At 38.3% G+C, this 15,879-nt stretch overlaps 1 protein-coding gene across 4 annotated transcripts in view; it reads right to left on the reverse strand.

Moving 5' to 3' along the window:
• BMP5 (bone morphogenetic protein 5) overlaps positions 1 to 15,879 on the reverse strand; it is a 56,615-nt gene that overhangs the window by 9,994 nt on the left and 30,742 nt on the right. For all 4 annotated transcript variants that reach the window (XM_079297690.1, XM_079297689.1, XM_079297688.1 and 1 more), the window contains one exon: positions 5,852 to 6,049. In XM_079297690.1, coding sequence (XP_079153816.1) covers positions 5,852 to 6,049 — 198 coding nt within the window. The remainder of the gene's footprint in view (positions 1 to 5,851; positions 6,050 to 15,879) is intronic.

Genomic DNA, 15,879 nt, shown 5'->3' on the forward strand with positions numbered 1-15,879 from the left:
AAAGGACCTAGTGACAAGGACTCAGAGTAGGTTAATGTAGTCAATGACTCCTTTGTCTTGTTTTTCACTGGCAAGATTTACCCTCAGGACTCCCAAGTCCCCGACTCTAGTGGCTGAGACTCTACCCACAGTAAAAGAGAGAGATAGGAATCATTAAGCAGCTTGAGGATACATGAGTCCATGTGAGCAGAACAGATGAATTTCAGGGTGGGGAATGAGCTGGCCAATGCTGCAAAGTCACTTCCTGCCCTTTTTGAGCATTCATACACCAAAAGACATTTCCAATGATTCAAGATGGAAAATGTCACACCCATCTTCAACAAGGCCACTCAGCTTAACCTCAGTTTCTGGGAAGTCTTTGGAACAAATTATCATGGAACCTGTCCAGGCACACAAAGAACAAGAAGGTGTTTTGGGAACAGTCAGCATGAATTTACTAGTTCAAACTGTGCCTAACCAACCTTTTCTGTGATGGCTAGCTCTGTGGGCTTTTGAAGAGCTCTGGTTGATTTCTTTGCTTTTAGGAAAGTTTTGTATGTGGTCTCCCATAGTATACCTCGAGTCAAATTGGTCAAACTAATCAATAACTTTGATGGGTAAGAGTATTTTAATCGGTAAGAATATAATGGATGGAAACTGGTCTAGGCTGCTGGGCCCAAAAAGTTGGGATCAGTGGTGCAAAGTCCACCTGGCAGCTGATTACTAGGGAGGTCCCTAAAGGATCAGTACTGGTATTAACATCCTCTTTAGTAGATTGGACAATAGAACAGAATGTGTCCTCTGGAAGTTCACAGAGGATGTGAGATCTGGAAGGAGTACTCTATCATCCAAGCTGCCAATAAAAGGTTGGACTGTGCCAGATCCAGAAGAGACTCAACAAGATGTCATTCAAAATACACAGACAATTTTTTCTCTTATTGGTAACATGCTCTTTGAATAGACTTCTCCTGTATTTTTCAAACAGACAGTCCCTACATTCTATTGAATACACGTGGGCCCCAAAATATCCCCAAAACTGTCAAAAGCTGTCCAGAACTAAGAATATGTCCATTTGCAATACTAAATGGATATCAAGAGTGTTAAGCTAGGCATTCTAAGCTATGATACTTCAAATCCTCATAGTTTTCAAAGATAAACACTGTGTTCTTTCCTATGGTATTTCCCTAGCCCTTCAGTGACAGTCATTAAAGATACACATACAGGTGATTATGTGTTGCAATCTCAGATACTCCCAGTTGTCCAGGGCAGGCAGGGTCAAAATATGTACCCACATTACAAGGGATATCTATGAATTTTTGGAGTAGCAACTGGAAGCAAGGCAGGATGCCCTAAGACATCACAATTTTTCAAAAATCTTTATGCCTTCAGTGCAACCAAAGTCATGCCTTGTGCTGAGTTGTCTATAATAATCTAATGAGTTTTGCACACACTCTGGAAGTACAGTGAAGGTAGCTGAAAGTAAAGGAACTTTAAAATATTGGAGCTGGTTTCACTGATCACTCTTCACAAAGATCTATACATTCATTTTCACTAACATCAGTGCTCATAGAGGTGAATATTGAGCTTGTGTGTCTCAGCTATTAGAGGGAATTTAAAACTCATACAAATAGAACACAAGTCACTTTGCAAAAAAACTGTGACTGAAAAATGTGGAAAAGATACACATGAGAAAGTCAGGAAAGTTGCCATATGGTTTTTAATAGCACTCATGCAGGCAAACAAACAAAAGCTGAACATTGTGTCTTTGCCAGCTTTCTCTGCAGTGACATTTTAATATTCAAGAACATGTACAGAAGTTTTACAGCCAGGATGTAGTAGAAGTTCCTACAAAGGTGAAAATCTGACTAATGCATATGTAAGTCACTGCATAGATGTCGCTGTTGTGATATTCTGAGCCATTTGAACATAGGTTTAAATGATGTGTGGTCATACCAGAACACCTGATAAAATGGCCAGCAAGTACAGACTGTAAGCCATCAAACCATCTATGAAGAAAGTGAGACTCAGGAGAGTCTGAATTCCTTCCTTGAATTCCATCTTTCATGTAAGACAAATGTATGCAATATAACATTTTATGTAAGTATCAAATGTGACATTTATAATAAGATCTGGTGCTAAGGATTCAATTTCACACACTGTAGCTTCAAGGCCATATGCTTATCCTGTCAAGAATCAAAACCATAGGCTATTGTGATTGAGAAAACGTTCCTCAGCAATTCAGTGACTGCAGTTGGAATCTAAACCCCTACCTAGCAGAAAGAGCTGTGGAAGGAGGTCAATAAAATATATTTATAAGAAATTTCATGAGATTTCTTTTTTTTCCAGGAGAAATAAAGACATAAAAACATGTTTATACATAGCATTACAAAATACTATATTTTGAATCAGTTAGTGTAACACTAATCAATAGCATATACAAAATGTAGCCTTAAGTATTGTTTTCTGGTTTTATATGAACATATGAACTCCATACGAACAAAAAGTATGTAGCTTTGGTTTTTAGTTTCCTAGTGTAAGTCACTATTCAGCATTTAATCACATTCAGCATATCAGTAGATATTCTGTAGTGCCCAGTTAGACTGCAGTCTTTTTAGACAATGCTAGAAAAATTAAAATTATCTACTTTTTAGGAGAGAGTTATGTGGTATACTTTGTAAATAATCTGCCTGGTTTTGGTTTGCGGGTTTTAATTGTTTTTTGTTCTATTTGCAGTTTGACAAAAATAAAACTGGGTAAATAAAAAAGCTTAATTCTGTCTTTACATTGCACTGATGTAATCTTCCCTTGAAGATCTTAGCAACAGAGGGATGATTACCCCAAGTCTGTCAACAATTTCCCAGGTGTTATAATAATCAATATGTAGGATTTTGTTTTCTTCATATTGTGATTATGTATATGACAGAATCACAGAATGTTAGTTGAAAGTGACCTTAAAAATCATCTACTTCCAGCTCCCCTGCCAAGGACAGGGACTCCCCTCATTTTCCACCAGACAAGGTTTTTTCTAACCTAAACCATTACATGATTTCATGAAACCTCATGAATAATTTAAAAGATGTCCTTTGGAAAGGAAGAGCTGAGTTATCCAGTGGAGCTTTCCTTTTTGACATGCTGAGAACACAGAAGTCCAAGAACTTAAAAAATAAGAAGGGAAAAAGAAGGCAAATTACAAAAGGCAAGACTCAAAAAAAGATGACTAAAGGCAAAAGCAAAGGGAAACAGGAGAAAAAAAAAGGAGAAATAAAAAAGAAAAGGGGAATAAAGAAGGAGAAAATGAAGAAGAAAGAAGCAAGGAGGAAGTGAAGACATGATTGTGATAAAATTGAGACTGAAGTACAGAGAGAGAAATATCAAAAGTCTGTCATATATGAATGACAACATATGATCTGCATCTGGCTACCTTACCTCTGGCTATGTAAGTGAGCATTTTTCACTGTCAGTGTCTGTTTTAGATGTTGAAGATACAAGATTATGGAAGAAGCTTAGAAACAAAAGACCTACATCACACAATTACCTTTGCCTGTCACTGTGTCTTGCATCAAGGAGTGAATGAGAATTGAATATAGTCTCTTGAAAGTCTTTCATTATAAGGATGATGGGAGAAATTCTTTATTTTTTACCCCAAAAACTTTTGTGTTTAAATATGAAGATGTGAATTATCCTTTTGAAGTTCTGCTCATTACTGAAGCTGTAGAGAACATGGACAATAAGCCTTCTCCACAAACCTAAAGGGGTGCAGTATATCCCCCAGATCTGGGGCTGGAAAAGAGAAGAAAAAGAGCAGAGCTTTTGTCTGACAGCAGGCTCTCCACATGGAGGGACTATATTCTGAAAAAAACTGAGAGATAGAGAAATAAGAGTGTGTTCTTTATGTCTTTTTTGCACACTGGTGACATCTGCATAGAATCTGTGCATTGCCTTTGTAGGCTTTAGCATGCTCATCCACAGCATTTCAAGAGTATTGTTGCAGTAGTTCAGGATCACCCATGGTGGGAAAAGTCCAATGAGCGATCATTAGTGACACCCAAATAAAAGCAGTTTGTTTGTTTGTGACATTGGGATTGCTGAGGCAAACTGCAAGGCAGGAGTATGGAATGTGGCTTGCCACAGTGCAGGAGCTGCATCTCCAAGCAGTTTTGCCACAGAGGATGTTGCTGTATGAAGCTGTGGCCACTTACATGCCTTCAACTTTGCCATCTTTTCCTGCCTGCCTATATCTTGCTGCCTCCCTCTTCAGGCAATGACCAATGCCTCTGATTTTGATGCAATTGCATGTGCAATTGCTTCTTAAACTGCTCTTGTTTTAACAGTAGGGTTTCCTTGAACTGCAGTCTCTTTTGAAAGAGATCTGCCATGGATCAACCTATGCAATGATGTACTCTTTGCTTATGTAGACCTTAAAGAGATTAGGAGAAAATTTGCTTTTATAATGCACATTTCACTAAAGATGGTCTGATTTTTCTTGTTTTACAACAAGTCTGGTGCACAGCTTGATGCACAGACAAGGCTGAAAAGTATTTTAAGCCTTGCAGACAACTCTCCTTGAGGTAATTCTTATGTCAATGCAACCTGCATGTGATAAGGTTGTATTCTTCCCAGGTTAAACCAGCAAGGAGTTTGTGTTTGGCTTTCCTGCTATAATCAATAAGGCTTAACAAATATATTCAATTCTCATTTTTTCATGTACTACATACATAGGATTCAGTCTGAAAATGTGATGTTTGTATTTAGGTATCTTGTGTGTACCACATGATATAATTTAGGTGATTATCCCTTCGCCCAAAATAATGTGATACTCGAAATCAGCAGACTTTCCAGGGAATATGAAATATTATTTAATAATTCTTTAGGAATTCAGCAGTGATTTTTGGTTGTTATGGTAAAATTATCCTCTGCAAAAGATCTGGGAAAGGCTTTTGCATTGCATTAGAGTAGTTTCTAGCTTGCCTCTGTCAAGGTTCTGAGACAGATATAAGTCAGGCATATTGCTCATAACACTTCTCCTCAAATAGGTGAGCCCCACATCAAGGCTAAATTCCTTCCACAAAATAATTATTTGCTTACTTGTAGGCATCCATGGGATTTAAGAATAGCACCTATATTAAAGTTTTGATATACTCTTATTAAATCTGCTATGCTTCTAGAAAGTAACAGCTTTTCCCAAAAAGTAGAAATGTTTGTTCAAAAGTGAGAATATTTAGAAAGTGACTTTGTGCCTTCAGCTGAAAGAATTGTTTCAGGAAAACTGGAGTAAAATTTATTCCATGCTCTAAAATGATTAAGAACATTTTCATGTGCATTATTGTCAGTACCTTTCAGGTAAGAGACCAAATTCACCCCATAGAGGGATATATTTTATATTTACATCATTACTTGTCAGCTGATCTGAACTCCTAAACAGTTTACGATTTTTTCAGATTGGTTAAACATCCTCATTTCTAGTACTGAGAATTTTGTGTTACATCTTGCCTTCTTCAGTTGAGAGGCAGTTTTGCTGGGGCTTCCTAGACAAGTAGTATGGGTGCAATCCTTTTCTTTACCTCTGTTTTTTACTTCTGCATAGCAAAGATATCATCCAATTGCATACTGCATAGGCTTAGTTTCAAGCTCAGACACAGCCTTTCTTAAACTGCTGGCCATTTCACCCTCCTGGGGCCTGTGATACATGTAATTGATCTGACTTAGAGAAGGTAGATCACACCCAGGGCCAACAAAACAAAAGAGGAGTGGGAAGAGTGTCTGATAGCTCAGCCTGTGAGCAGCATCTTTTTGAGCTGTTGTGACTGCCCTGGATTTCAGCAGGTGCCCATACCTCCTATAAAAAGACCAATAAATCATAGCTCCATCTTACCCCCAACACTTGGCATCCTAGAGGACTCCTGTTGACTACTGGATTTGTTGCGGTTCTGGTTTTTCCTTTTATTGTTGGCTGCTCGGACAGAACGGAGAAGCACTTCACTTGCCTTGAAGAATGCAACCATGAATGGCTGCTTTGACTGAGGCCCATGTCTTCCAACCAGGCCAGCAGATTTAACGTTGATACTTCGACCTAGAAGCAATGGAAATCGTGAGTTAAAAGGTAAAATTCTGTCCCTCCCAAAGCCACAGCAGGAGTTCAACTGCTGACTGAATCATAGCAAGGAATTTGCTACAATCCTGAATTTACATGATTAGGAATCCTAGCCACATTTTGTTGAACAGAATTTAAAAAGACAAAAAGCTCAACAATTTCCAAAAGCTTCAACAGCTTTACAGTACAATTTGTTATTCCATAAAATTGCGGTCTCTCTGTGCTATATATCTTAGTTATTACAGAGGCATTTTAATTCAGTCTCATGCCTACATCTATAGAACCGAAAAATAAATGAGCCCCATTCAAGTCTATTTTCTATAGAAATGATAATGTAATGCAGTCTTCAAATTTTGCATCGTTTCAGTGGGACGTGGAACCTTATATCCCCAAAGCAAACCAGTAGCAAATAGAAGTGTAGATAATAAATATAGTTCTGCTTTAAAAATAAATATTATGCAGTGATACTCAAACTGATGTTCATTCACCAATGAAGGTAGGAAGCCATTCAGTGGTTCAAGAGAAGAGAGTTTGAAATATGTGCATTATTGACTCTGGTTCTGTTCCCAGGGGATGTGCATATTTCTTTAAAATATTTGTTCAGTCAGGACTGTGTGGTAACCTCACTATATTATGTGGTCTGAGCCTCACTGAAAGAAAGGAAAGCAAAACAAGTCACTGAAACTGCATCAGTGACATTCTAGCAAATAAACCCTCGCTCTTAACAGAATTTATTTTGGCAGCATAAACACTTTTGTGCGTACGTGTATTATGCAGAGCCCTTCAACCGTCAGCGAACGAGACAGTGTCATGTGAAGCTGTGCAGCTGTGCAGGGTGGGGACACAGGGGTCCTTTAACCGGGAGGGAATGGCACTGGCACCGCGCGCCGGGCGGCATCGGGGCGCCTGGGGCTCCTCTGAACCCGCTGGAAAATTTGGTACCTGGGCAACGAAGGAGCATCTGCCTCACAAATGTATAGTGCTGTTAACTCAATCACCCTGGAAAAGAACTTGCAAACAAGCATAGGAGTAAACCTTATAGAAATAAGCTATAGGTTTCCTTTTCAAACACAAACTTACAGTGGCTGCACGCCAGAGTCTATATTTCTTAAAAAAACTCTATCACTGGCGTAAATGAAAGAGGCAGTTTGATTTGTGGTTAAAGTAGTTTCCATTCTACTTCCACTGTAACAAATGTATTAATTCAGCTCAGACTTCCTCCTTCTGGCAGCCCTTTTGCAGTAAAAAGAGAAATTAGAAGTTCCAGCCAAATACCATACCTTGAACTGACCCACTTCAATACATAAACACTTTTACAACATGTTTATTCAGGTGTAGCACTTTAAATTGGTTTAAGATGTTTCCAGTGACAGAGAGCCCAGCAAAGGCAAGAGAAGAACTGAGAAAGTTAGCAGTTATGGAGCAGAGTAATTGGCAACATATTCTGAACAATTTTGATAATTACTTTTTTGACTGCAAGGGAAAAATATATTTGTTGAAGCTTCTGATTTCATTTTAAATGTCTTTTTAGTCTTGTGTTTCTTTAATTCTTCTCTTCATGTGTTTGAGTTACTATTAAATAATTCAGTAACATTAATTTCTATATGTTCCAATCTTCTGTTGCTAGTCAGATATGAAAAACTGTACATGCTATTCTCTATTCATAACAACATGGACAAGCTAGCTTCTTACCACAAAGTTCCACATTTTCCTTCATTTCTAGAGGGAATATTTTTACTATTTTCCTTTATTTTTCATTCCAAAACTTTCAGAATTTTAATTTTATCTGTAAAATATTAAAGCTTTACTGGTGGACATTTTAAGAATACTATTCGATTTATATATTGAGAACTGTAAAGGTGTGTGAAGCTTTTCTGAATTTAAATATAGGTTCTCTGAATTTACAATGGTGGATATTGTGTGAGAAGCAAAATATCCTTCAAACCAATGTGAACTCCCTTTAAAATAACTTTTAATATTATTAAGTTTCCTCTGGGTTTCCTTTAGACTTCAGCAATGAGATGGCTATTAAGATTCCACAAGTTAAGGCTTACTTGGTTATCCAGGGTATAGAGATATACTATAAAAAATTAATCCTGTAACCCACAGCCTTTTTACACAGAGAAACAGCTTATGTGACTATATTCCTTTATGTGCTTGATCTTCTAAGCAGCCAGCAAACATTTTTAGGACTCATTTGTTCAATTCATGAATGGTATATGCACTGGATCTGCTTCTAGTGCAGAGGAAAACTTTTATTGACTTCTGTGTGTACATTGTTAAACTTTTCTCTCTCAGTTTATCATATACCTTAGCTTAACTGCTACTTTCAGAAGACGAAGCAATCAAAATATACATTGCCCTTGAGACACTATATTTCTTCTGAGGAGGATCTCTGAACTGTTTGGTTTGGAAATCCAAACTACATATGTCGTCTCCATTTTAGGTTGCTTCTTTTCAAAAGAAAGTTTGCATTTACAGAATTTCTATTATCAAGAAAGAAAGAAAGAGAAAGAAAGAGAGAAAGAGAGAAAGAAAGAGAGAAAGAGAGAAAGAGAGAAAGAGAGAAAGAGAGAAAGAGAGAGAGAAAGAAAGAAAGAAAGAAAGAAAGAAAGAAAGAAAGAAAGAAAGAAAGAAAGAAAGAAAGAAAGAAAGAAAGAAAGAAAGAAAGAAAGAAAGAAAGAAAGAAAGAAAGAAAGAAAGAAAGAAAGAAAGAAAGAAAGAAAGAAAGAAAGAAAGAAAGAAAGAAAGAAAGAAAGAAAGAAAGAAAGAAAGAAAGAAAGAAAGAAAGAAAGAAAGAAAGGAAGGCGTACGTGTGGGATATTTGCCTTCAGTCTAAAAAGCATTGCCCCTTTTTGAACAGGAGGTATTTCAAAGCATTCTGCCTCTGAAAATCGTCAAGCTTTCTGCCACAGCAGTAGCTCCATTGTGTGTACCATGATCTTGTTAGGTAGTCCTTACTTTTGTTTGTAGTGCCAATTTCAGAAAAAATTTAAAAAAATATTACTCTATCCTGAATTTCCCTTTGTAGCAAAAAGCATTCATGGGCTTCATTTGTGTAAGTGGTTTTAATCTATTGTTTCTTGCAAACATTTAGAAAACTCTTGGCTTCACTGACAGCTGAAAATCCAGTCTCTTAGACATGTAGCTGTTCCATACTGTGGCATTGAAGCAATACTTTCTAAAGTCAGCTGAATGACTCAGGCTGACCTGCTTAACTACACTCAGAGCTTCAGCCAGATGAAACTTGTAAAACCAAAACAGCAAGGTCTGTCTTTCTGCTTCCCTTGAGCATCTCTCAACAATGTTGTCAAGCATTCTGAAAAATGGATTTGGTTTTGTCTTTCCATCGTATTTTTAATTCTGAGAATGTCAAAGAATTTCTTCCGATTTCAGAAGAAAAGAAGAAAGTGCAAATAACCAGCAGTTGGGTAGTGCCTGCTCCACTGAACTTAGCCACTGCAATTGCCCCTGCACCTAGGAAAAAACCTCAAAAATATAACAGATGAGTTTGCTCTGCGCAGTGATAGTCCAGAGCCTTTGTATTCTGCACATTCTGGCATGCACTTCTCAATGCTGCTCTAACGATTAATTGTCTCTTCTACGTACTGGCAAGTATATTTGGAGACCAGGACTTATTTAAGGCATTATATTTCAAGTATGCTGAACTCCTTAGTCCTTATTCATAGGATTCTGACTCTTTGGCAAGATGTATTTGTTTGACTTGGCATTTAAACTTCTTTTTGGCTTTTATGCTATTTGATAGTAAAGTGCCCTTAGCAGTTTGCATAAAAGCTTGCATGGAAGTTTGGGTTTGACTGACTGAACTGAATGAATATTATTTGCCTTTTCACATTCTCTCCCCTAATAATAAAGGAATCAGTGCTGCAAAAACAACTGTGAAGTTCAGTTTACTGAAAGGTCCTATCTCAACAATCCTGACAATTTTGTGCTTTTTGGTTTTTTACCCACAAAGTAGGAATAGCACTCAGGATGATAACTGCAGAGCTATTTGCTGTGTCACTGTGTCTGCTTCAGTGCTGTCACATGCAGCCATATCATACAATTCTTTTTGTGAACTGACTGAGTTCCATCTTAAAAGTTCATTTCCCCCCAGCTGCTCCAAATGGAAATGCAAGAGCCTTTCAAGCTTTCAATAACAATCTGTCTTGCAGTTTTGACCTGGAGACATGTCCTTGTTTTTCATAACATTCAGAAAGCTCACTTTTTCTGAGATTGCCAGTGTGCATGCCAATGACAGTAAGACCTTGTGCCTTGGCTTTATCTCCTCAGACAGTATATATTTTAAGGAACATATTGATCAGATACTTATTTTGCAAGAGCTTTCAGTCATTATGCTTCCTAGCCAGATTTATACTGGCAACACAGCACAATTAGTAATTCCAAAATCCATTATTTTGTCCTGAGTCATCAGCCTGCAGCAAACTACTCATTTTGTTATGAAAAACAAGAATTATTTGCTTTCAAAAGTGTTCAAGAAGTCACAAAACACATTTCGCAGATTAACCACTACTGCTAGGTCACAACAGTTATTTTTGGTAATTATTTTACATATTTTTACTTAGAAATGAAAAATTTAGTGATTTGAAGAATTCATTTCAACACAGTTTGCTGAAAAAAAAATAATTCCAATGCCACACCTATGGCTTCCTTCTTTTGGGGACTGACATCTGAAATGAGGTTTGGGAAAGGTCTTTTGAAGAATGATCCTGAGCATTCAAGATCCAATAACATTTAAAATTGGAGCAAAAAACTGCTCATAGGCTCTGACTATGAAAGCTCATACAGTAGTTTTCAAAATTAGAGGAACTTCTGTAGTTTCTCATGCCTGAACAGTACTCTTGAGAGCAATGGGACTTGAAACAAAAGGACTAAAGCAGAGTTTGGCTACCTAAGCTTATTTAAAAAAAAAAACAAGAGAAAAGTTAATAACGCCAATGTGATGGTCCATATATAACACATCCTCAACACTCCAACTCTAAAATATTTTTTACTGTCTCTGTTGCATTATCTACATAAACTGCTGTGCAAACTACCCCTTTGGTGGACACATTTATCTATAACAGTATAAAATATGCTTTTGAAACAAGCTTTATGTGTTTTGTTAACTCTTCTTCTCCCTGGAGGCACTAAGGAATTCTGACAAATGTGTGGTCTTGGATGCTCTGCTCTGCCTTTCCTAGGTTTCACAGCTCTAGTCAAGACTAGATCCATCTTTTGTTTGTCAAATCTTACATTTAGTTGCTTTTGCTCAGTTCGTTTGAAGGCATTTTGGGTATTTGTGTTCATTTTGGTATTCATAAAGCTTTTGAAGAAAGTACTCAGGAACACATAAGGAACCCTGATATGTATAATATGACAGTACCATATATGCTTATACAAAAAATCTGATGTAATTATACATAAAAATGCTCTGTAAGTACTTGATTTATCCTTTCAAGTTAATGCACTTAAACTGTGAGTGGCTTGTGGGAGTCCTGGGGCTTTTCTGCACCATTAAAAAATGTGTTCAGGAAGACAATAAAACAAGGAGAGATTAGATTAATTGGTCATCCACCAAAGAATAAAATGGATAAAAGTCTTCTGAATGGAATGGAACACAAATACCATTATCTCTAAACTGATGGTGTTGAAAAGCAGATGTATCCTTCATCTGTCTGGGGAGCAGGGTGTGGGGTGATTTGCACAGCTGCACAGCCAGGACCAGTCTGCACCAGTGGTGGTGGGAGCCCATTTCACTGTCCCCCTTGGCCCTTCTGCTTAAAGTGAGTGCCCTTACCAACAAAGGGTGTGTTCACTTGCTTCAAGCCAACACAATGTTTGTGACCCAGCTGGAAACAGTGTTTGCACCTAACTGAGCAAATTAAAGAGTGCTGGAACTGGATCACCCACTCTGCTCAGGGTGGGAGCGTGCTCCTGATGCATTAACATCCTGTGCCAGCTCCACCTCAGAGTCAGCAGAGCCCCAAGGCAGCACTGCAGCACTGAGAGCTTTCTCATGGGGACAGCTGTCATGGGATCACTCTGTTCTGGAGACTGAGACTCATCCCTCCAGCTTGTTTCACACCACAGTATTCCTGAGCGTGTTTAATTTAAAACTAGTGCAATTTTGGCCAAAGTCAGCTCTGAACTGAAATGAATGTAGCTGTACTTAGGCAGAGCTTGAGCCCAAGCTAATAAAACCTGCTGAGGGGCAGGATGTATTAGCTTGGGTTCAGTGCTGTGCTAACATGGCTATATGGCTTCCAGATGGCTCAGAACTTAGTCAGAGCTATTGCCTGCCAAAGTCCATATATGTATCAATATTAATAAATATTTCCTAAGTTTCCCCACTACAAGGACAGCAATGTAGGTGAAATTGCTCCTTATACTTTGCCTTGTAAATATCAGATCCATGAAGAGTTTTAAAGGTCCAGCAGCATCTCCCAGAGTACTTGAGAGCTACCATGGTCATGTAAGTGAGGTGCCAAGGTTGTCCAGGGGCAACTGTGGGATAGACTGATGACCTTTAGTGTGGTAATGGTGAGGCCAAAACAACATCAAATATACAGCCAGAGGCCAGAGTGCTGCCACAGGTTGTCATGGCACTCCATGTCACTCCAAGACAGCTGGCTTTCTGAAGGCCTAGTTGGACTAAAGGACCTCAGAAGATCCAGGCTAAAAAGAAGAGAGGCTAAAGAAGAGGGGCTATTTTTTTAGTTTCTTCCCCAACATCTCTGGAGAAGAACTTCACCAATCCTTCGTGCAGCATGTAGGGTTAAGAACCAAACTCCCTTCCAGGGGACACACATCAGAGCATATCCAAATTCATGCTGAAGGGGGAATTGGCCTTCACTTGGATCAAGGAATCAATTTTTTTCAAGTTTGTTTTTGCTCTAAGGAAAAAAATACTTGAAGAGTCAGAGTCAGGGAGCTGAGGGTTCCTGCTGCCTGTCCACCTCAAAAAGCAGAAAGTCCAAAGAAACCTTCTATAGGACTACGTGGTAACAGAAATCTTAATCTTCCGTGTTTTTCAAAGTTGACACCAGTTTCTTCCCCACTGATGTACTGGTAGATGAAAAATAAGTGAGAGCTGCAGTAATCTAATAAAAGACACAGAATTACATGACTGGGATTACTCAGGATGTTGCATTGAGAGCTGTGTATTTGGAATCTGTTTTGTTATGTGGATCACCACCAATCGCATTGCACATTATCTCCCTCTCCCAATTCTCTGTAAACAGAGGTTCTCTTCAGCAAGCACAAACAGAAAAAGGATTCGTTTTGTTGCCCTTTATATCTCTTCAGCAATAGCGATGTTCAGATCACTGCTAACATCCACTTATAAAAATGCTAAATGTTAATTCAAAGGTGCTGATTCGCTACAACAAGTTTTAAGTCTAAGGAGACATGTGGCATATATATGGGAAAAGGTTGCATGGAGCTTTTCAAATTGTTTGTGCATTCGTATTGATTTTATGCTGCAATTCATGCATCCATCAGCATGAAAAAGATCACCTCTTATTTGAATCATGACAGAGAGTTTTGGTGTCAAAAGCAGGGAATCAGCCAAAAGGGGATGCTGTAGAATGTAGAGGATACATTAAAAAAGAGAATCAAAAAAACCTGATCCTTAATTTACCACAGCCCCAGGGAAACAGTGCATTATATGTTGACAGCTTCCATATGTGTCATGCAAACCTTTATTCTTACTGTTCAAAATAAAATGACCCATTAAGAGAAAAAGTCTACATTTCATGCTAAAATGAGATGTATGATACCAAATACTGTCCTAAAAAAAAATTATTCCACATTCCAATGTCATGTGGCTTTTTGTACTTTTTCAAGATTTTCAAAGAGGGGAAAAATATGAATTACAGCAACCAGACATTTTTTCCAAAGATTTTTTTCACACTGTTATATTAAATAGTTAATTTTTTAAAAATTCCTTATGTAGACATTATTATTATTATTTGTGCACTATCTTCAGGGATGCAAAGAAATATATCTTCACAAGCAATTGCCTAAAATGCTTCTGATAGATAACTGTGAGAAAGATTGCTTTTAATGGTAGTGATAACAATATAGTAACACCTGGAGTCTCAGCAACTATTGGTGCCCATTGGCTGCATGAATAAATCTAAAAATTAGCATGTATGCAGACTTGATTATCCAGGACCACAGTGTAGCACTGGAATAACTCAATCAGGGATCCTCTTACTTAACAGAATCCCATTTAGTTTAATGATCTGTTGCAATAGAAAGGTTAATGGATCAGGTCCTATCATAAATATCTCTCCAGTTATGGGGACAGCAGTACTATACCTCCTGTAAACTCGGCATGAAGAAATGTGCTTCAGACCTGCCTGGCCTGAAGTTCACTGGAGCCAAGGGAAGGTTTTCCAGTTGATTTGAAGCAGTCCCTGAGCTCTCACAGAGAGCTGGTTGGAGGAAAGGTGGGTGGGGTTCTCTGGGTTACGAACCAAGCCCGCTGCACACTGAGTCGTATAAAAATTCATGTTCCATCTGTACACAAACGTGTCATTCAACTGCTGGTGTTTCTAATAGCTTCCAGAAGTAACAGCAACCCAATAAAAATAATCAAAGCCTTAAGAGCAAAATTGTAAGAGCATGAAAGGATGATTTTGCTTGTGCTGAAGTGGTGTAGCACAGGTCTGTCCTATAGTTTTGAAAACTTTAGTCCCTAGAAGTGGACTCCTTGAACGAATAAACTGAAAAGGGGAATAGGAAGTGAGGGAAAAGGCCAGTTCCTTCAGAAGTCAGGTAAATAAAGTGCAAAAGGTAAAGCTGTTTGTGGTTTTGGAATTTAAAATAGGAAATTATTTATCACCTTTCTGATCTTGGGAGTAGGACAGGGGAAATATTTATGTGAGCTATTCTTATACAATTTATTCAGTGTATTAATCTAAAGGTTTCCTTTTACCCATACAAGCTTTCCTGTAGTTTACCAAACTGATGTAATTTTGAGGCTAGAACCAACAAATTGCTGGTTTCTTAACGAATGCCTTTCATGGATATTTAATTTTCAACAATTTCTGTGTTCAAATCCCCTGAAAAAACAAAACGAAACAAAACAAAAACAACTCAAGGATGGAGTTTATTCTGGAGCAGGAAAGCTGGCCAGAAGCCAGCCCACCTAATTTGGATTCCTGACGGAGGTGTCACCTCCCCAGCATTGTAGGAGCTTTAAAATGGCCTCACTAAGCCAGGCTGCCTGAGGATCTGCTGCCCACTCAGCCCAGGCTCAGAGTGCTGCCTTTGAGGGCTGGGTGGAGGCAGCCACAATGTGCAAGCAACACTTTGCATTGCCCCCCTGTCCACAGGCTGTGCTCTGACCATAAAGGTAACTTTAGATGAGATGGCCACGAGCTTTGGTGCAAGCCTGCCAGCTCTCTTTTTAAGCATCATGCCTAAAGGAGAGTTTTTGCATAACTCTCCAGCAGCCAGGGCACTTGCTGAAAAAGTATGAGACGCTTTGTTCACAGCCCAGCTGAGCCTGAGGGAGAACTTAGATCAAAACCAATGAGAAAATGTAGCCAGAACAAAGAAGAAAAGAATATTAATCCTTACACCAGGGTTTCTTCTGCTACTCATTAACATTATGTCAGCTAAGGTTTAGATTAACTGGCATCATAGATCCCTTGACCTCTGACATAAAAAGCTTTTTGACAAAAAGAGTTAAATCTGAGTTTGCTTGTAAAGTGGTATGGATTAAGTGAACCATCACAGAAAAAACAGCATGTAAGTCTCTTTTTATTAGTTTCTAAAGAAGTCTAAGTAAAGAACAT

The sequence above is a fragment of the Erithacus rubecula genome, assembly GCF_903797595.1.
Source record: "Erithacus rubecula genome assembly, chromosome: 2".
NCBI classification, from domain to species: Eukaryota; Metazoa; Chordata; class Aves; order Passeriformes; family Muscicapidae; genus Erithacus; species Erithacus rubecula.